Genomic DNA, 22,284 nt, shown 5'->3' on the forward strand with positions numbered 1-22,284 from the left:
GTTTATTATTTATTTATTTAAACTTTTGCCCTGTTTTGCTCAGGGCGAGTGGCATAAATTGCAATCAGTGGCATAGAGTATGTTACTAGAAAGATTCAAGTTTTAATAAGGCATCTCACTAGGCAGCAAGTTATATGATATAGTGCCAACAGCCGGATACCACTTCAAGTAACGTAATAAAAATTACTTTCATTTGCAATTTATAGTCACTTCAATTAACTTGCTTTCTAATGCTTTTATTAGCATGTAAATGACCTGCCACAAAGCTGTTAAATTATCTGTGTTGCAGAGAATATCGTCAGTAACAGTATACTAGGCTTCCTTTTAATAGGTGTTCATTTTTCATCTTAAGATGCAGCCATAAATAATCAGTGATGCTTCTGGTTTCCTTATTAAAGGGGAGGGTTAGAGCAATCTTCCCTAACCAGCTGTCCTACGCCAAGGGCAACAACCTTCTCAGAAGGGGATCGTGGGGGTTACAGGCAACCCAACTAGAGTACAAAATTATTTATGTCTTCTAGTAAGCAAATGTTACTGCTACATACTCTTTTATTTGATTCAATTTTTGAAATATTGCTGGAGACTATAATAACCTACTTGATTTGGCACTTCCGACTTTATTGTCTTTAAGGTTCATTTCATTAAAAAAAATAGCAATATGTTAGCTAATTAACCTTTAACCTTGCATCGTATATATATCTATATAGGAATAGGCCATGACTTGTTTCTCACAAACCATTTTTAATATTAACAATAAAAAAAGCCCAAAATACATGTTGCGTTCCCCCCCCCAAATAAAAAAGAAATTAACTTCGCTGCCTCTTCTAAAGCAGGGGTGTCAAACTGGCAGCGTCACGTGACATATTGGGATTTTTCCCCCTTCACTAAACCGAGGGGGGTGGGGCCACCATGTGACGCATCTGGCCTGCGGCCCGCAAATTTGACCCCTGTTCTAAAGCAACATAATTCTTTATTAAATTCTAGATCCTAGATTTTAATTTCTTGCCTGAATTGTAAAGCTAGATCACTGTATTTTTTACGATGTAAAATACCGGTAATTGTGCACAAAAATATTAGCCTTTCAGTGTCCATACTAATTAGTGTTTTCCCCCCATAACCCACCGGACATTTTATTAGCCGAAGAATACTTGAGATTTAAAATGAGAATAGAAGCCACTCATATGTGTACCTGTGTTATTTCCTACCTATATCATATATGGGTAGTTTCTTCCATAGGTAATATGTTCTTATATTAATCCAGACAGACCCAGATCTAGGTATATAACAGAAAATTAACAATGATTTCTGCTATGAGGTGATCTATAAGGGAATACATCTCTTGCCTTCACCCCTTCAGGCTCCGATTCAAAACAGGCTAGATCTACAACCACATTGCTCAAAATACTGTATATATTTCCATGTCTTCATACAGGCATGTTTCTAAAATCCTAAAGAAGGTTTTCCATCACAGCTTGAACTTGAATGGCTATTTTGGATACTACTAGCCCCCAAGCTTACCATGCCACTTCTAAAACCACCTTGGATTTTCCTCTATATTATTAATGACAGCTATTATTAGACAGAATCAGACTATCATTTCTTTCTCTTCCCAACTGGCCTTTTTGAAATTCAAATTCGTTCCTACTTTGCATACATTGATAACAAGGATAAAAAATAATTTATGGTTGTGAACTAGGGTTCTAAGCATGCAGTTGGCTCAAGAATGACAGAGTACCTCTTAGTATATAAAGCAGAATTAACTCAGCTTTTTACAGTAGAAAACTACAGGGCAAGCAACCACTTGTGGGATGGGATTCAGAAATGAGCGAAGTGCAAGTAAAGAGTATTTGAAGCAGGCCTCATTTTCGCACACATGCATACGATAAATAAATACTTGTTATTGAATTTACTATTAAACTTGAACCAGAAATCACCAAGGCGTGAGAAGAGACGAATGCTATACCATACATAGGGGTCCCCAACCCCTGGGCTGCGGCCCACTACTGGCCTGTAGCCTACTTGGAACTGGGCGCACGAGAGGTGGGCTGGCACGAATGCGCAGCTCCACTAGTGCGTGGTGCACCAGCACGCATGCATGCACACAGCTCCACTTGCACAAGTGGTAGCAGGCCACTACTTGCAGAGCTCCCCCCTCCCGGACTGCCAAGCCCAAAGATTGGGGACCATTGCCGTACATAATTTGCTGAACTTCCTTCTATCATAAAGTTCATAAAGTGTTTTTCTAGGAAAAAAACGTACAAAAATGAGTTCATAGTTTTAAACTGAGGTCAGAGCTTAACCCTGAGATATAGTACTACTGTTGCCATCTTCTCCAAATGTGACCCAGTGGCTGAAATCCCTTGGACAGGAGTGTTTCAAATTTTGTGAAGCAGGAGGTGGATTGGGTGGTAACGGCTGGATCACTGGCTGGCAAGCAGCAAAGTCTACTTCCAAGTCTAGCAAATTGGTATTTTCCATTGGACAAGGATTGTCTGAAGCTTGCTCTTGTTGCCGAATCCTCAATGGAGAAGTTTCCTGTAGGCCACCAATCAATTCTAAACCAGTCTGCCTCAAGAGCTTAGCATCATTGTCTTTTGAGCTGATCACCACTGTTGAAGCAAGAAGAGAGGGTTCACTCTGAGAAGATGGCAGCGCGTCAGAATCCACTGTGGAAAAATATGGTGTTGGAACGTTATTGTTGGAATTGAATGTCAGCCCTTTTAGAAACAGGTTATTGCTGTTCTGGAGTACTTGCAGGTGAAAATCGGGAGGAGCAGACTTCTTTCTTCTTGGGGGAACTCTTGGAGCCTGAGTCAAGTTCAGAGAAGGAATATGAGAACTTTCCTCTAAAAGAGACAAGGGAGTTGGTTGCCTTTCATTGCTGCTGCTGTTGCTCCTCTCAGTAATTTTGCCAGGATGCATGGTCCTTGGCTTAGGAATGGGGACAGTCTTAAGAGAACCAGTAATAGTTGTGGTTTCCAGACACGTTTCTGGAGATGCAGAGGAGAAGTGACTCACGGTTTGCTCAAGGTGCTCTTCTGGAGAAGGAGGCTGAGGGGGGAAAAAGGACCATTAATTGTTTTTCAACCAACCTTTCATTAGAAACAAAGCTATCCAGAGTCATCTCTGGACCAGATGGGTGGCACATAAATTTAACAAAGAAACATTTCTCTCTTGCTCTTAAGTGTGTGTGTGTGTGTGTGTGTGCTTCTGGTAATACAAACGCCAGTGTGGTTTGCTGTCCCTATACTTTACACTTGAAGAAACTATTTAATCAGTGTGGTTTGTAGTCATAATAGTCTTACAATAAACCTTGTAGGATTTTTACAATTTTTAAGCCAAAGGGGAAGCATGGAGAGCAAATTTCTACAAAAGGCCTACAATATAGCCCACTATTTAATATCACGAAGCAGAATTCCCAGTAAAAACCTTCCAAGTCTTTAGTTTAATTTACTTTATTGTCACTGCACCTCGTACAACGAAATCAAACACCATCTTAAGTACACATCATGACCATGAAAATAAGCACAACACACATCCTTCCCCTCCACACAACCCCCCCGACACCGCTCCAATACTGAACTATACAGCAGAATTCAAAAGAGCTACTGCCCTGGGATAGAAGCTGTTTTCAGACTATTTGTCCTTGTTTTTATTATCCTGTAGCGTCTGCCAGATGGTAATAGTTCAAAAAAAGGGTTCCCAGGATGAGATGGATCTTTAAGAACGTTTTGAACTTATAGCGGGAGCTATAAAGCTCTTCCAAAGAGGGGAGAGGGCAACCAAACTTGCTTTGTGGTAGATTAATTTATCAATTTTTTTCATCCCCTGCCCACCACACATTTTTTTTTTCATTATAATTTGGCACACAGCATTTGTATCTTCTTAGCAGGCGTTTGGTTTCCTTCAAAACCCCTTAATCTAAAGCAAAACAGAAAATGCAGAGAGTAGTTCAAAGAAGCAGTTGTTTCTGTTTTTTTTTATTAGAAAGGAAATCTGGACAAATTGGAAGTTTCCCATTTCTCCCCCTCTGCCTTCCCTCTTTCAAACAAATGTTCGGAATAAATATGTAAATGGTATACAGCATAGCAATGCAACTCCAAAAAACAATAGCTGCGAAACCTTCACAATATGTGCAATTACCTCCAAATCCCATGGATACTCATTTTAATGTTTCTGAGATCAAGAGATAATTAGCACTTAGCATGTAAGACTTATATACCGCTTCACAGTGCTTTAGTCTCTAGCAATCTCTAGGCAATTTACAGAGTCAGCATATTGCCCCCAATAATCTGACTTTCCATTTTACCAATCTCAGAAGCATGGAAGGCTCAAGTCAACCTTGAACTGCCAGCAGCCGGCAGTTAGCAGAAGTAGCCTGCAAGTGCAATACTGCATTCTAACCACTGTGACCCAATGCTTTAAGCTAAGAGCATTGGCCACTGGAGGGCATTTCAGCAAAGCCTGGTGTCAGAGAGTTCTTGTTTCAAAGCTACAACAATCCATCACAAACTACAATCTCTCCTCTTTTCTCCTCCTTTCCAAACCCTGGAGTTTTCTCTTCTGCAGAATATATACAGCTTGTAACTCTACATTTCAAATTATCAATGAAGCTATACAGGATAGTTCAGATTTTGATTTAGCCTGAGTTAGAATAGCGCTACTTGAATCAGATTTCTCTAATCCCCACTCCCCAACTATTAAGGGTTCAATTCAACAGAATCGATACTTGCCTCAATCATAGGAAGAGAGAGTTTTCAGTTCTTTCCTCAGGTCTCAGTTAGGCCCTACACATTTCTTACATTTGTTTTAGGAAAGGAGGTCTATAAGCAAAATGTGAAAGCTCTATCTTCCTAAATACATCTCAGACACAAAACTCCCCACAAAAATGGAAGTTCTTGTAATTTACTTGCAAACACTAAATACGTCATCTATATGAAGGGATGATTTCTGTGCAAGGGAAGAGCCTTATATTGACACTTACACATCCTGGCTTGGCTCCCATTTTCTGCAAAGGTGCAGGTTTTTTGGTAGTTGGGACTTTAGGTGGGGGGCGCTGAGGTATGAGGACTGGGGCTGGCTGGAGGCCGTGAAGAGGTGCTGAGTTTGGGCCACCGGGAATGAATTCAGGTTTAGTCACAGTCTGAGTTCTTGCTGGAATGGAAGCCAAGGATTCCTGGGGTGTTACTGAAATACAAAAAATGCATTCAGTTTCTTTAAAGCATTCAATATATCCAAAGTAGCATTTGTTTCTAACAGTGCATGTTACCACTTGCATAAAACCTGCCAACATCTAGGCTAAAAATGCATGCCAAAGAAAAGGATTTTTACCAGCCTTACTAACTGATAAGGCAAGGAAGGACAAAGAGCAATTTGAATTTCAAGACTTTTTTCCCCCATTTATTTTATTGGCATAGAAAGTTCATTCTCAGCATCAGCTTCTTCCTTTTCAATTCAGAACATGAGAAAATGTTTTGCAAAGTTTATCTTGTTGGGAAAATGTTGTTGTGCCTTATAGGGATAACTTTTAAGTGTTCACATCTATATTGTGAAATAAAATCAACATGTAAAAATGACAATCAACCTTTACTATACAATATTTAAAAGTGATGTGTTCATTGCAGTTAAATCTAGAATCTGTCCTGAAACACTCAATTCAGAAAAAGTTGGGGAGAAGGATTGTGAGATGGTACCAGACAGGAAGAATAGTAGTTCCTGTACGAATGGAATTTAGTAGGAAAGATTTCTAGCAAAAATTAAGATTTTTTTGGAAAAGAGTTTTTCTGTCTATATTATGTTTGAAGCCTTATTGTTCTACCTTTTATTTTCCACTTTGTTCTCTAATCCTAGGTTTTTTTATTATATAATCTACTTCCCAACCTTCTTTAATAAAGCTTGTGTCCTTGTTCTGCTTTAACTTTTGCTTAACTTGCCTCTTTTTCCTGGATTTACTGGTCTATCCTTCTCCTTTTCTATTTCCCCTTTGTATGGTTTGTTATGACCCTTTGATTCTGGACTGTTGTCACTGCTTGGTAGAGCTCTATGTCTTCAAGTGTATTTTCTAAATCTTCCAGTGCCTGAGAATTTTACCAATACTAGTGATGGACAATATTCTGGGCTGCTCTGAACCTGTCCTCAATTTGGCCATTCTGTGTTGCTAGAACTTGGATGTGTTACTAGCTTTCCACCAGCATCTGCACCTCCATCAAGAGCTCAGTTGGTATTCTGTTAGAGCTAATACTCCATTACAATTTTGCCCCATTCTTATCAATGCCAAGGCTTTCTTCTCAGCTTTTAAAACTCCAATTTAAAGCATCCAGCTTTGATTTAAACACATTTGATGAAGAGGAACTTCCTTTGAGGAATTAGTTTCCCTGATAAATAGCTCTTGCTATAAGAATCTTCCTAATGCAATCTGTAACTTGACTCCATTATTTTGTATTCTGCATTTTGAATGACAGAGGACAGATTGTAATTGTCTTCTGTGTGACATGTTTTCAAATATTTGAAGAGTGCTGTCGTATTCCTGCTTTGCCATCTTCCTCACTTTTCATCTTCTTCAACCTCTTTCCATATGTCCAAGGTTTTAGTCCCCTGGTCATTCTCACTGACTTTCTTTGAACTTGTCCCAATTTCTCTGAATCCTTCTTAAGTGTAGTGCTCTAAGCCAAACACAGTAATTGGCAGGGCCCCCTGATCAAAGCCAAATAAAGTGGAACAATTCCCACAATTCTATTGATGTAACCTAGTTAAAAAAAATTTTTTTTTTTTTTGGAGCCAGATCACTCTTCCCAGATCTTATTAACATGTACCATTACCAATACTATCCAATACTTGTGAGTTTGGCTTTTTTGTTTTCTAAGTAAAGAATATCATCAAAGCTTCTAACAGGCCATACCTCCTTTTGCTTGCATCAGACACCGAATGGCTTCCTCAGCTTCTTCTGGGGTGGTGGTTTTGATCTGTTTTACGTTGTATGGCTTACTAATTCCAGTTCGTGATTTTGGCTTGCAGGAAAATGTAAAAAGGAGAAATAAAAAGAGAGTCTAGAGGGAAGATAAATCCAACAGCTGCCTCTTCTATAAAGCAGTATATAAACATGAAAGTAACCTTGCTTTTTTTTCCCCAGGGGATCATCATTTTTTTTTACTGGTCATGTCTTCATGAAACTTAATTTACAGTATATAGAGGAACATCTCCTCTTACATATGCCTTTCCTTTCTTTAGTTGCCAGACACGTATTAGTAATTACACTATTCTTTGTCTGCTTTCTACTTACTCAAAGCAGCTACTGGATTAATCTTCCCCAGCCTGGTGCTCTCTGGATGTGGATTATAGTTTCCATCAACCCAGATAGATGGCCATTGGGAATTATGGCAGTCCATCTCATCCCAAAAGCACTAGGTTGGAGAAAGTGCTTTATATTTTCCAAAAATATCCTATTTAGGATGCCTGGTAGTGGTGATTTAGAGCTCAAGACCTTCTTGGTATTTTGGTGCTTCTCATAAGAGAACCTTAGCTTAACATTACATTGAGTGATTCTTATCAGTACTTGAAGTGATTGTACTGAGCTAACTACTCACAGGGTGCTGTGGTGCTCCTGGAAGAAGCTTTGCTGTATCCAAGATGGAGGACAGGGAGCAGCTTCCTGAAGAGATGGAACCATCTGATGGGGATTTTTTCATGGGCACTGAAGCTGTAGGGAAAACACATAAATAATTTCTTAATGGGAGGTGGTGTAATATAAGTACACAAATCCAATATTGACAGGTTGGCCAGCTTTTAATTTTAAAAATCCTGAAAATAATTGTGCCAAAAAGGTCATAAAATGAGATGCAACTTAGTTAACAGGTGTCTTGTGTAGCAATGGAAATTTGGGGCTCAATTGTGGTTGCAAGTCAAGGACTACCTGTATATAGTTCAAGCAGATGCAACAGCTAGCTGAAAGTTAGCACAATTTGGACAACAGTGGGAAATGGTTCTCCAGAATGGTTCTTTGTACAGGACACAAATCCAATTTTTCTTGGCAAAAAAGATTTAGAGGAAACTAAATATTCCTGTGTACAGTGTTTGCAACCTTGCTTTCCTCATGTGTTCAAGACTTGACATTTCAAAAATCAGGACATTTTCCCCCCACCGAGTAGAAGCTCTTGGAGAAAAAACACAAACTCTGACCTGGTGGGGGAGGTCGCTGGGGGGGCTGAGGCTGCCGAGGCCTACCGGGCACGGACAGAGACCTGGTTGGGGAGCGATGACAGAACTTCGCACTTCCTTCAAACTCTTGTTTTAGTTCAACCAAGTCAGCATCATCTAGTGAACGTGGCAAAAGAATGTAAAATTAGAAAACAAAACGCTACTGAGGAAAACTGATGCCCTTGAAATTATCCAGGAAGGAAGGAAACCGAGAAATAACCATATAACACCTAATATTTGCTTGCTACATGCGGAAAATTCCCAAGGGTTCTATGAGTCACATTCAATCATCGACATCTATCAAATAGCAATGTATCAGAGTTAATCAACTGAACCAGTCATTCATTGCCTCCTGTTATTCCCAGTGGTGAAACAACTAGTTATAAGGGAGATTGGTCAGAAATCAAGTGGCCTATTCTGTTAATCCTCCAGAATGATGGCACAAAAATTTGAGCTATAATGCCGACTCAGAAAGTATAATAATGAACAAATTGGGTCATTCAAAGATTTCCAAAACTGATGAGTGCATATAATGCCCCCAAGCAGTAAAGGCAAAAGGTATGGATGGCATAGACCAGTGATCCCCAACCTTTTTTATGCCGCGGCCCGGTACCGGCATCAGCTGGGCGCCGCGGCCCGGTACCGGCATCAACTGGGCGCCGCCATCTTTTTGAAGAAAAGTGCTTCCGGTGACCTCACGGAAGCACTTTTTCGTCAAAAAGATGGCGGCGCCAGCGCTTCGGTGAGCTTTTTGGGTAGAAATGGCTTTCTACCCGGAAAAGCTCACGAGCTAGCGCCGCCATCTTTTGATGAAAAGTGCTTCGGTGAGCTTTCTACCCGGAAAAGCTCACCGGAAGCACTTTTTTATCAAAAAAAGATGGCGGCGCCCAGCAACCAGCGGCCCGGTAAGACTTGTTCCGCGGACCGGTACCGGTCCACGGACCGGCGGTTGGGGACCCCTGGTATAGACATTCACACACCTAAACCACCCCAATCAAGTTGGTTCATTAATCCTTAAAAAGAGTTCAAATTATGATGTATCTCCAGGGCAACATCACTCTGTCCCAGAAAGTCTTAAGTCATTAACAGAAAAACCAATTATATCATTAATTATCTGAATAGCTCTAACGTAGAAATAACTTTTGTCTACTTAATTGGATTTACTTATTCCAATAGAAAAGCCTTCTTGGAGTGACCCAACCAGCATTTATGGCTATGGGTTCATTTATCTTTCATCATGAAAGGATGGATACCTTTATACCGACATGGTTTTCTTCCAGCAAGATGTGACTTGTTTGCTTGTATGGTAGATGCCATGCTGACATATTCTGATCCATCTCCCGACTCTTCCGTTGTTGATACGGTTTCTGTTTCAAAGGATCCGGCACACAACGTTTCATCCAAATAATCATCTTCCTCATCTAAGATATCACCTAAATTGGAAAACGTTACAGCAGAATGAGAAAATTGAAGAAATATTGTTTTCTTCCAACATTTTAGCTAAAACAAAGGGGATTGGGTTTTGTTTTTTTAAAAAAAAGAAATTATACTGATCTGCAAAGAGAATAGCAATCCATCCCAGTCAGGCTCCATGGAGAAAAAGGCCTCCTGACCAGACCTTATACATTTACCTACATCTTAGGCCACCTACCTTCTGATTCATAATCTAAGCTTGAAAAATCAAAATTTTCCTCCAGCAGACAGGAATTTGCTGTGGGTGACATAGGAGCGATACTGTCGCGTTTCCTAGCAATTTCCTCTTGAAGACCTTTCAGCCAATCTTTGGTTTTAGGACAAATCTTCACAATCCTGCCTTTAATCTAGACATGAAACCCCAATACATTATTTTTTCCTGCAATCAATCAAACTATTACTCATAAGCAAGTCAGACCCAGATATTAATACAATGTAAAGCAATGCAGGTAGTCCTCAACTTACGACCACAATTATTGAGCCAACATTTCTGTTGCTGAGTGTAATATTAGCTAAGTAGTTTTTGACCCCTTTTTCTGACCTTGTTACAGTTGTTAAGTGAATCACTGAAGCTGTTAAGTTAGTTAACACTGTTATTAAGTGAATCTGGCTTCCCCATTGACTTTGCTTGTAAAAAGGTTGCGAAAGGTGATCACATGACCCTGGGACACGCCATGAATATGAATCAGTTGCCAAGTGTCTGAATTTTGATCACGTGACCATGGGGATGCGGCAACCGTCATAAATGTGAAAAACAGTCATTGAGTCACTTTTTTCAATGCCGTTGTAACTTTGAATGGTCACTTAATGAACTGTTGTAAGTCAAGGACTACTAGTAGTCTGTTCAGTGAATTGAAGACAAAAGATTTTAATATATATTTAAAGAGCATGGATACTATTGCAGATTAGAGATATTTGATTTTTTTCAGGGTTATTTTCCAATTTATATTTGATGAAATTCTCCTTAAAAGGCAGCTAATTTATCTAATGTTTCCAGTATAATATGGAGAGTATTCCAATTACCTATTGTGTAGTTTAAAATATTAGCCTCCAGATGTTTTTATCAAATCCCTAAACAATACAAAAATGGATTTTTGAGGAGAACAGCAAAAGGTGATATATTAAAAATAACCAACTATGTCATGACCTCCATATAAAAGCTCATTACATTATAAATGAATTTATTCGTTAAGGTTTCAAAGAAATCTTCTTGCTTAGAGGTATTTTCTGGTTTAACAACTTGACATTTTGAAATCAATTCTTTGGGAATCATTTTAACAGCTAACATTTTAAAAAGCTGATGAACCTGAAACTACAAGCTGGTGTTCAGGGAAATATCAATTTCATATGAGAAAGATGTCTATATTTGCCACCAGAAAAACAAACAATGTTGGCTGGCTTTCTCTCAATGAAATAGCCATCATGAGGGGATTTACTTGGTCACTCAAATATTTCAAATAGTACAAGTAGCTTTAATTGATTTGTTTTACCTTGATGCCATCCACATCAAGAACGTGAAGAGCAGATCTGCTTTCTGAAAACGTAATCAACATTTGACCTCCATTGATCCTAACAAGGATAAACACAGATCAAATAAACTCTATATGTCTTGACAGAACTACAGTAATTTCTAATCAGCATCCAATAAGTAGATAAGAAAGCTGAGTTATTTCTTATTTAAAATGGTGGATTAATGATTGAACATTCATTAATTATTGAACTATTATTACATTAACAAGTTCTAGGCCATCAGTGTTCTCTAACATCATTATATTTTACTGGCATGGATCCCTAATTTTTTACTCCACAATTTAAAGGAAATTTGATTAAAAATTTGAATAATTATTATTTGTTTGTTTAAGATTTATAACCCCCTCTTCTTCTGGAATTATATTAATGGAACAATTCCTTTATATACAAAGAGTCTCTTTCCATGAGGGAAAATTCTCTTCAAAATTAAGATCCAAAGATTACTTTCTAAAATGAACATCTTATTTTACCTGACAAGCACAACAGTGCCGTAAGTCTCAAAGATCTGCATAAGCTCCATCTGACAATCCTCAGGAAATTCATCTTTCTCTTCAGGGGAAGAGTACAATAGAGACACCACCACTGTAGCATCTAGAGGCCCCTGAAACGATGATACTTCATGGAAAACATTATCCCTAGCAGACACATCAACCTCTTGGATTTCCACTTCCACAATAGCTAAAACAGGCCTACAGAGAAATAACAAGGAAAGAAAAAAAGGTAATAAGGATTACAGAAGGCAGATAAGAGGACAGAAGATAAAATGCTGACAGGTTATTGAAAAATCAGTTGTCAAACCCAACTATTTGAAATCACTTAGGTCTGCTTAATATTACTGTTTGATTACTTGGCTTCTCAAACTATTATTCAGCATAACTTATGCAGCATACTACATCTGTTTAATAATGAAAAGCTGATAGCTGATCCTATAAATAATTGCCTAACAGGGGAAAAGGCAATGAATAAGTAGTCACAGGGAGGCTTGAAATTATTTATTGATTACATCTGCTCATTTATCTACCCAAGTTGACTCCACACAATCTCCAGGAGTCCAGAGACACAATAAAACAATCCTAACAATTACTCTGTTATTTAATGTGGCAGAGGTATTCTTGGCACACAACATTGTTTTTCCCCCCAGTCCTCAGATTGTGTCTATAATATGTCCAAGTTTATTCACAACTAAAATACATGTACAAGAATGAAGAATGATAGTTAGCAGGTTAGAGTTAGGCCCTCCAGCTATTGCAAACTAGCTTTTCCAGCCGCTCTAGTCAAAGGTAACTAGAACAAAGGTAAGTGACAGTTCTACCACTTCTGCTCCAGAACTGCTTCATTAAGAAACAAGAAATGAATTTTGACTGATATAAGAATATTCTATATATTCTCTATAGTTCACAAAGCAGATGGAAATGTTGGAATATCGTTCTCCATAAGATCTATAAAAGGCTTGATGTTCCTGAGAATCTGGCAAAATGCTACTGTGCAAGGGATAACGTGGGAATCTCTCCTGGAATTCCTTCTAAAGTTGCAAAGCATGTCTATGGAGATTCTCAGTCATCCAGGTCATGGATGATCCCAAAAATACTTTTTTTCAAGAGGCAACTGGACTTTCTGGTTTTTCTTTGAAGACATTTCACTTCTCATCCAAGAAGCTTATTCAGCTCTCAGAGCCAAAGAAGCTTCTTGGATGAGAAGCAAAATGTCTTAAAAAAAAACCCAGCAAGTCCAGTTGCCTCTTGAAAAAAAGCATGGCAATATTGTTGTGAGGTTGAATGGATAACTCAACTGTTAAGGCAAAGCCCAGCCCTATGCCACAAATATATAAACACGTATATAGATTATTTTTCTATAAGGTCTGCCAATTTTGATGATACTGTTGATACAAGTGCAAAAATTCTAAAATAATTTATTTTGGTCTGATTTTCTTTTTTAATATCTCAAAAGCCTGGCATTTTAACAGAGGTATCCACTGCACTTTTGGGCATTTTTGATTATTTTTATACTTAAAAGGGAATGGAGGAAATGGGCTTTACATCTACACTATCAGTTTAGCAGGAATCAACCTAAGATTCATTTCAGAAATCTTACAGGTTAAATCCTTAAATGACTAAAGGATCTTATGGACCTGAACTAAAGACTACCATAACTTGAAAAGTTATTTTTGCCTCTCAACAATGGTCAATATTTGTGATAATTTAGAGTTGCTTTATAATAAATCAGATCTTTGGTTCAACTAGCCCAATTCTATTTATTCTGCTTCCCAGCAGTGATTTTCTGAAGTCATAAAAAGAGACCACTTTAAATGGAGGAGTTATCTGTTATGTCTGGGTTTTATAAGGGCAAAACATGTATTCCATGACACTCCAGAAGAGAAGATGCTACCTGTGGTCACTGGCCTGGAGCTCAGCTCTTCCATAATACATCAGGGCACCAGGAGACCAAATGGGTCCGACTTTGGTTTCAGCACTGAGATCACTATCAAGAAGACTGACTTGTCCAGCTATGAAAAAACAAAACAATAGCTTTAGAATTAAGAGTCATGAAGGCAAACTTTCAAGCATTGCTCCAGAACCATGTGCCTGATTCACACATAACAGCAAACCACAATAGTTGAGGGCTTTTTTTTTTACTTAAGCCATTCATCAGGTTTTTAAAAAAACTAAGGGAGATGCATGAGCCCATTTACTAAATTGAAACTAAACAAACTCACCATTATTTTGACTAGGTATGTTGCCTGCATGATAGCTCCTCACTCATTTGGCACCAAATAGACGAGAAGGGTGTAAATTATTTATATAATTATATTTAAAGGAGTCTTGCAACAGGACAATACAATGATGATAAATAATACCAATTCCTGTAAGTTCATTGTTTACATGACCACTCATGAAGTTAAAGCAGTAATTTGTGCTCTGTTACACACACACACGGGGGGGGGGAGAGGAACTGACATAAAACAGCATTTCCAAATGTCTTGGGTGCAAAAAAAAAAGGCCTTCGGTGATTACTAATCTAATTGAGCATGAAATATAATTAAAAATCAACTGTTAGTTTGATAGAAACCAGAGCAAGACTACCCTAGTATTTACTGTAAGTTAATGAGTAAAATTCTTACTGAATCAAACTTTCAGCACACAAGTAAATATTTTAAGTAATGAGAGAAACACTGGATTATTTCTTAGATCAGCATCATGCCCTCTTCCCAAGAAATATTTTCTCAGTGGTGTGAACTACATTCCATTAACAAAATAGTATTCTTTGCAAAATTACACATGGAGTTTCAGAACTGAGCACTGATTTTTATGTCGAAAATCATAAACAACTAAAGCCACTGTATCTCAACCTTGATTACTTTAAGATGCGAAGGTTTCAACTCCAAGAATTATTTAGTCAGCATGGTGGCTGGGGAATTCTGGGAGTTGAAGTTCTTAAAGGACATCTTAAAAGCTGCCAAAATTGAGAAACACTAATGTAAGCTAAAGAATTCCCTAGGAAAGAGTAAAAAGGACCCCACCAACCTGTTTTATCAATTGGAAGTTTCTTCCTCCACCAAAGAACTCTGTCAGTCCACGCTGGAGTTCTACATTTATCGCTTGTATCATAAGCCTCAGAGCCAACATCATATTTATATGTGGGACCAAAATTGATAGTTCCTTCATGAAAGTCCTTAAAAATCTATGGAAGAAAATATTGATAATCTAAAATAAGTTTTATAGCGATAGCCATGCATGTCATCTTATCTCCTCTCATCTCATTCTGTGTCTACTGGGAAGGCTTTCAATGGTTTACAGCACAATCATATAAAGAACAGCACAATAAAACATTCATGCTACAATTAACTCTGCAAGTATGAATAAAAACCACACAACTTCAATAATATGTACGAACTACTGTATTTTTCGGACTATAAGACACACATCAGTTTTAGAGGAAGAAAAGAAGAAAAAAATCTGCCTCTGCTGCCTCTTTGCTGCCGCCGTGGCCTGTTTGCCGTGGCCCATTTGCCGCCCCACTTCACCATGGCCCGTTCACTGCCGCTGCAGCCTGTTTGCCGTCACCTGTTTGCCGCTGATCACTGTGAATGGGTGACAGCAATGATAGGCAGAGACAACCCACATTGCCTAGAACAGCTGATCGGCACTGCACCAACCTCCCCACCTCCCCCCACTGCAATGTTCACTCTATAAGACGCACAGACATTTCCACCCGCTTGGAAAAATACGGTAATAAATTAGAGGCATCATTTCAAACTTCAAAGATCCTCTGAAATAATTTCATTTTTAATAACTGGGAAGAGAAACTGGTGAAAAACAGCAGCATGGATATTGATCAAATTTCCATTTCCATAATGCTACAATTTTCATTTGCCTCATTTCAGGTAGTCCTCAAGTAATGACAGCAATGGGAACTGAAATTTATATTGCTAAGCCAGTGATCCCCAACCTTTCTTATGCCGCGCCCGGTATCGGCATTAGCTGGCGCCGCCATCTTTTGATGAAAAAGTGCTTCCGGTGAGCTTTCTACCCGAAAAGCTCACCGGAAGCACTTTTTCATCAAAAAGATGGCGGCGCCCAGCAAACCAGCGGCCCGGTAGGACTTGTTCCGCGGACCGGTGGTTGGGGACCCCTGGCTAAGCGATACAGTTGTATCGCTTAGCAATGACCATCAGGGAGCCAGGGAGCCATCACATGAACATGGTGGCCCACTAGTGGGGGTTAGAGTGGCTGCTGTTGGATGGGGAAGGAGTGTGAGTGGTTGGGGAGGTATAGAATGAGTAAACAGGTTGCAAGTGTATTGGGGTGTGGGGTGACTGCTGCTAAGTATGGGAGGGTGCACAGGTGATATATAGCAGGGGAGGTATGGCGCAAGCATAGCGAGGTTCAAGGAAATGTGTGAAGGTGTATGAGTGGCAGGTGCAGCAATGCTCTGGGGCAGGGGTCCCCAACCACCGGTCCCCGGACCAGGCCGGGAATCATTTTTTACCGGGCCGCAAAGCTTGGGCGCCGCCATCTTGTTTCAACGGCGCTTCCGGGTTTTCGGTTGCTTCCGGATTTTCGGTTGGAAAGTGCTTCCGGGTTTTCAGTTGGAAAGCGGTGTTTGGGTGCTCGCGCCTTAGTTTCGTCGAAGGGGGTGGTGGTGGCTTTGAACAAAGAGCCGTCCCAATGGCGGTGGAGTCTTGCGTTACTCAGGTACCGGTCCGTGGAAGAATAAATAATCGTGAAACTGGTCCCTGGTTCCAAAAAGGTTGGGGGCCACTGCTCTGGGGGATATGCAATTGACAGAGGAGATATAGAGTGAGTGCAGAAAGGTTGGGAAAGGTACACAAGGGAGTGATTGTGGCTGGTGAGGCAGGACTCAAGTGCAAAGGGCCTGAGGGAGGATTTGCAGGTTAGGGAGACTTAACTGAACAACTTGTGATCTTCCCTGCCAGCTTCCCCATTGATTTTGCTTGTGGGACACCAGCAGGGAAGGTCGCAAATATTCGATCAGGTAACTGCAGGATGTTGCAACCATCGTAAGTGTGACAGCTCTACCTTTCCACTGGATTTCTGTTGCTGCAGTTGATCAGATTCCAAGAGAGTCTTCCAGTCTTGTCGTTTGAGAAAATAAAATACTTCTTCATAAGTCAAGTCGATGCGATAGTTGAAATCACCACACCAGAAAACATAGTCATGAGAAAACATACTTCTTCCCTGTTTAAAGGAAAACACATTAAACAACAGCATTTAAAAAGTCTTCATCAACTCAGTATATAAAGACTGGTTGTTTTTTCTTCCGCTCACTGCCTGGGTAAGTCCCTGCAAGGTTTTTCAGTGGTGGCTTGCCATTACCTATTTCTTAGGGCTGGGTGAAAGTGACTGGACCAAGATTTCCAAACTGGCTATTTTTTTTTTTTAAGTTAGGGGTTAACTGAAATAAAATTATTTTTTTAAAAAAACAAGTTCATGGGCTCTTAGCATCAATCTATGGGCCCCAGGGGATCTCAGATAGAGAGCCCCTGTTCTAAACAATCTAAAAGATACTGCATATATTGTTGGAAAAGTACCATAAACAAAACAAATGAGTCCTGAATCAAATTATCACTAGAGGGCGCTGTTAATAAAGCTATATAATAATAAAGGTGAATTTGCCAATGTATTTTGCAAATGTAAACTGCTTAATTAGGCAATGATCCGTATGGACATTTATAAGAATTATTCTGCAAAAATTGAAAGCATCTTTTTAAGATATTAAAGCTTCTAGCACATCATTGGCTGAGTTATACTCTCAATCCTGAAAACAGAGAAATAACTACTAATACCTTTTAATCTTTAAAGAATGTTTGAAGAAAAAAACAGTGCAGATATGAAAATCTAATGAAGTATCCCACTTGTCATTATAGCAAATCCATCTATTCTTTGCCAGTAACACATACAGGATAACGGTCAGATTTTAGAAAGAGTTGCATTAAAGATCTAAGGATTACAACATGATTTTGTCATTGCTCTAAGTTCTGAAAATTAATAAGGATGCATGGTGAAAGCATGTTCAGCGGAAATGGCAGTACTTTGTAATTTATTTAAAAAATGTGCACTCTTTCCACCAGTAAAACAAGTGGACTTCAGAAACATGTGAATATACTTAATTAGAAGGAAAATAGTAACCCAAGACTTAATATACTTCCTTTCGTAACCCTGAAGCCATCGCTTCCTTCTTTCATTACCACCTGACTTAATGACATTATCAAATTGCTTCTGTGACCCAGCTGGCCACAATCACCTTAAGAAGCCTCTTCCTGAAAGCTACAAAATGTTTTTGGGGGGAGAAGAAACAAGATTTTGTAGGGAAATCCAAGATTTTCTGCAATTTGCTTTGTGTGGTTAGAATTTCAGCTTCTATTTTAGTTTTATGTTGTTTATGTTAATCAACAAATAAAAGGTATGTTACACTAAAGGATTAAATTATTAACATTGATAAACATAACATTTTTAAGGAAGCGGGAAAATTATCTTCTCTACCAAACCAGCACTAAAATCTTTATTGTATTGTTTGAAAGTCTTCTTTGCTGCCTTATTGAAAAAAGATCAATCCCTTGTCACAAATCAGGTGCTGATTTCTGCTTCCACTGCTGTGTGGTAATTTAGCTTTAGTTTTAGTTAATCCCTATGCCTCCAAAACCTACAATTCTTGATGTTTTGATAGCTTCTAAATACTGGGGTTATAATCAGCAAGAATGTATCTCAAACATTTAGCAAGTGATCTGGGGTCAAACTAACAAAGGGCAAGATCAAATATTCTGAACTAATTTTCTGCAGGATGCTTGTAATAAAATATTAATGAAGGCCACCATATACAAAACAATACATATTGTTGTATTAATGCCATGTTTTTTACTTCTTTTGCTATCACTATCTCTGTATTTCAAAGCCTATATTCTTTATATATCACAGCATGTATTTACAATACTATGGAACAAATTCTGAAGTTGCCTTATAAACCTTGGCCCAAGTGCATAAATTCCTTCCAGGGATTTATTACTGATTTCTTATTTTGCAAGTATTATAAGCCTTCCCAGTTGATTCTGAATGGTACAAAAGTCCAATCTTCATAAATTCAGATGAAATTTGAGTGTAACAATATAATAAAAATAGCAATAGCAAGACACAAAATAGTAGCAAAAATTGTACATAGCAATGCAACAGAACAGCAAAACACCAATCTTAATATAAAATATCTAAATATACACAAATACATATATTAATTTAAAGATAGCAATGTCAATAGGAGCAATAAAATAAATAATGGGTAAAAAGACATACCATAATCAATGGATTAAAATTAAAATATCATTCCTAATAACATAATTCCAATCCTGGTGGTTTAATGGTACAGTCTCATTTTAATGGGTCTTCTAAAAACCAAGAGGGAAGGCGCCATTTTAATGTCAGGAGGCAAGCTACTGCAAAGTAAGGCTGCAGCTGAAAAGGTTTCAAAGTCCCTGTAGTGACATTCCCTAAGACAAGGGTATCAAACTCGTGGCCCACGGGCCGGATGCGTCATATGCTGGCCACCCGCACTCCCGGTTTAACGAAGGAGGAAAAGTTGCAATATGTCACATGACGACATGAGTTTGACACCCTTGCCCTAAGAGGAAGGGGCCTGGGTTGAGCCATCTTTAATCTTTACAGGTAAGCACGAAAGGAGAAAGTAGTTCCCCAAATGTCTAGACCAGTGTTTTTCAACCTTGATAACTTTGAGATGTGTGAACAATTCCCAGAACTCATGCTGGCTGGAGAATTCTGGGAATTGAAATCTACACATCTTGGAAGTGATCAAGGTTCAGAAATATTATTCAGAGTTTTAAAGGGGATAGCAAGCACCTTGAATTACATCTGGAACCATACTGGCAAGAATAGATACATAAAGTGCTGCACTCTAGAACATTTTCTCTCTCCCCCCTCCCCAAATCCTAATCTTTCCTACTGCCTCTATTGGTTTTTTGCTTCAGGTTGGTAGGTAAAGAATTGATCTATTAAAATGTAATCGTTCAGGACTTAAATTTTTAAAGAACTGGAGTGGATGGATGGACAAATGACCTGGTGAAAAAGTGATTGGTAACAGAGAACACACATTACATGAACACACCAAGTGTAATAAGGTAAATTTGGGTAAAAATAAAAATCACATGCATGTAGGTGTTTCCCAATGTGAATTTCTATCCTGAAAAATGTGCAAATTCAGCACCCGCTGCAAATGAAACTTTCCCCAGGCCTTACCATTGGGAAACTCAGTTTCTGAGTGATCTCTTTATAGTCTTCATTCCGTTCTTTTATCTGAGACTGGCCAGCTGTCAAATGGCTACACACAAAGCATAAGCTGGAGCTATGAAATTGGAAACGGATAGCAACTGCTCCTTTGTTTCCAGCTTTTCCTCTCATCCCAGTCTTCACTGTGTCCATTGCTATGTCCCTGGGCAGAAGGTGATAAAACCCAAAGCAAAATAAATAAATAAATTAATTAAACCTTTAGGAAGAATTTGAAAATTCTGAACAAATTTGTTTTAGTTCTTGGTTCTTTCTAAAGAGAGCATTTCCCATTCATGGATGGAATGAGGATCCACTGGAGATTCCTGATGGAAGAAAGAATGGAATTTTTCTTATTTCCAATTTTCTTTGATGCAAAGATGCAGGCTGCATTTTGTCTCCCAGAACCCATTCTTTGCCTCTGGCTTCATCCGCTGATTACAGCAGCCCGACCAAAAAAATGCTGATATTCAACAATGTGATCTGTCTTTCTGCAAAACTAAGGGGTAAAAACAAGCACCACATCCTTTAAAGCTCTCTAATTGCCCCCAAAAGGACCACAAAGGTTGATTGTGCCCAGCATAGCAATGCTGTTGACAAAAAAATAAATATAATATAGATATTGGAAGCACCATCTCCTCCTTCCAGGAAAAGATCAGCAATATCCCACTGAGATAAGCCAATCACTAGAGTGCATGAAAACATCAAAGATCACTCCAGTTGTTCTTTGTGCAATTAAATACCCCAGGGAGTTGCTCTTCCCCTTCCCTCCTCCCCCAAAAAAACCCTACTGGAGATGTCAACAAACATCCGGTCATTCACATATACAGGACAGTTATCTGTAGCAGACATTCCTTGTTACATTTGAGAGTTTCAGTTCATGTGGACATATGTAGAGCCAAAATCCCAACTGCAAACAATGGTGTTATATGGTCAGAAAAAATTCTCCCCCAAATACCAAATAGCAATTATTAACTTGATAGAAGAGTGGGAAAACAATTCATAAATAAAGTACACAAGCCACACTTTTCCTGTTCATGCCTACTTTTTGGAATATGGCTGCTGATATATCAGTTCAATCCTCAAACTAAAGCTGGCACATCCTGTAATTCATTTATTATCTAGCAATAAGGCTAAAATTCTTACTAGTGGAGATTTCTCAAGGGAAGTGGATATGAGATGTTAGCCACAGACCCTAATTAATGAAAATTTTCTGTTTAGCATCTTAGATTATGCTTTGAACAGAGATATGCACTCTTTAGATTTTAAGTGGGAAGGTGCTTCAGATCTGACCAGGGAACATTCACTCTGTTTTGATGGTGGTTCCTCAGTTCATCCAGTAGTTTTGAGACTCCAAGAAAATATACGCCTCATTTAAGGGTATGTTAAGGAGATGATGAAAAGCCACATGTGATTGTCAATTGCTGATACTTCTTCCTTAACTCAAACCCTTATTTTCCTGGGCAAAACTTCTTTTAAGAATTACCAACAGGTAAGGAGAATCTGCTCATGGCAGATCTAAAGGGCTTTTCCTATTTTGGATCAAAAAATCATACACATCTGGTTTGGCATAACAATATTTTGAAGGTTATAAATGTAGCCAGAACTTGAGAAAAACAACTGGATGCCTTTCTTTAGTCTGACGATATCAATCTATGCAGGCAGCTATTTTCAAGGAATATGTCATTACACTTGCTTTGAAATACAATTTGGTAATGGAGGGCACAGTGCATTGCAATAAATATCTCAAAACCCACTTGATTTATTATGTCAATTATTCAAGCAGAATGCAATTCAAAGAGAGCAATTTATTGAGCACAGCTCCTATGCATGTTCTTCCTTCTTTTTGGCATGTATTGTAGCTTTCTATTGCCCAGCAACTGTATATTTTAGAAAGTGTGTGTGCGCGTGTGTGTGTATCTTAAACTGATAAAAACGTTTTTTAAAAAATTGAATAACATAGAATAAAATGAAAGTAATTCAACCAGCAGAACATAAAACAGCCAAAATATTTAAAAAATATTTTATGAAATAACTTGTTTGAATCCTAAAATAATTTTCTGAATAAAAAAATCACCTAGTACCAAACAGATAACAGCAATGATAATATTAAGCATGTACGAGTGCTTCTTTCCTATTCAACCTGACATCTGCGTTTTGCTGTGTCTTTGATGAATGATGGATGAGAGGAAAAATGCATAAGGAATACTGCAAGTGCTGTGCCTAAGTGTGGTTTACACATGACATGAACACAATCACGATTATCATAGGAAATGAGTTTGGTCTAATTTTTATGGAGAAA

At 38.6% G+C, this 22,284-nt stretch overlaps 1 protein-coding gene across 1 annotated transcript in view; it reads right to left on the reverse strand.

The window, feature by feature from the left end:
- Positions 1 to 5: 5 nt before the first annotated feature.
- SYNJ2 (synaptojanin 2) overlaps positions 6 to 22,284 on the reverse strand; it is a 50,443-nt gene continuing 28,164 nt past the window's right edge. Inside the window, exons 15-27 of the mRNA XM_026675270.2 lie at positions 19,956 to 20,148; positions 16,734 to 16,892; positions 14,718 to 14,874; positions 13,582 to 13,699; positions 11,667 to 11,885; positions 11,157 to 11,235; positions 9,845 to 10,013; positions 9,447 to 9,626; positions 8,176 to 8,310; positions 7,584 to 7,696; positions 6,899 to 7,007; positions 4,985 to 5,187; positions 6 to 3,051 (exon numbers count right to left, since the gene is read on the reverse strand). Of these exons, the coding sequence (XP_026531055.2) occupies positions 2,296 to 3,051; positions 4,985 to 5,187; positions 6,899 to 7,007; positions 7,584 to 7,696; positions 8,176 to 8,310; positions 9,447 to 9,626; positions 9,845 to 10,013; positions 11,157 to 11,235; positions 11,667 to 11,885; positions 13,582 to 13,699; positions 14,718 to 14,874; positions 16,734 to 16,892; positions 19,956 to 20,148 (2,590 nt within the window). The 3' untranslated portion in view covers positions 6 to 2,295. The remainder of the gene's footprint in view (positions 3,052 to 4,984; positions 5,188 to 6,898; positions 7,008 to 7,583; positions 7,697 to 8,175; positions 8,311 to 9,446; positions 9,627 to 9,844; positions 10,014 to 11,156; positions 11,236 to 11,666; positions 11,886 to 13,581; positions 13,700 to 14,717; positions 14,875 to 16,733; positions 16,893 to 19,955; positions 20,149 to 22,284) is intronic.

The sequence above is a fragment of the Notechis scutatus genome, chromosome 1 (genome assembly GCF_049901735.1).
Source record: "Notechis scutatus isolate UNSWTSFEM ecotype Mainland chromosome 1, rNotScu1.2, whole genome shotgun sequence".
NCBI classification, from domain to species: Eukaryota; Metazoa; Chordata; class Lepidosauria; order Squamata; family Elapidae; genus Notechis; species Notechis scutatus.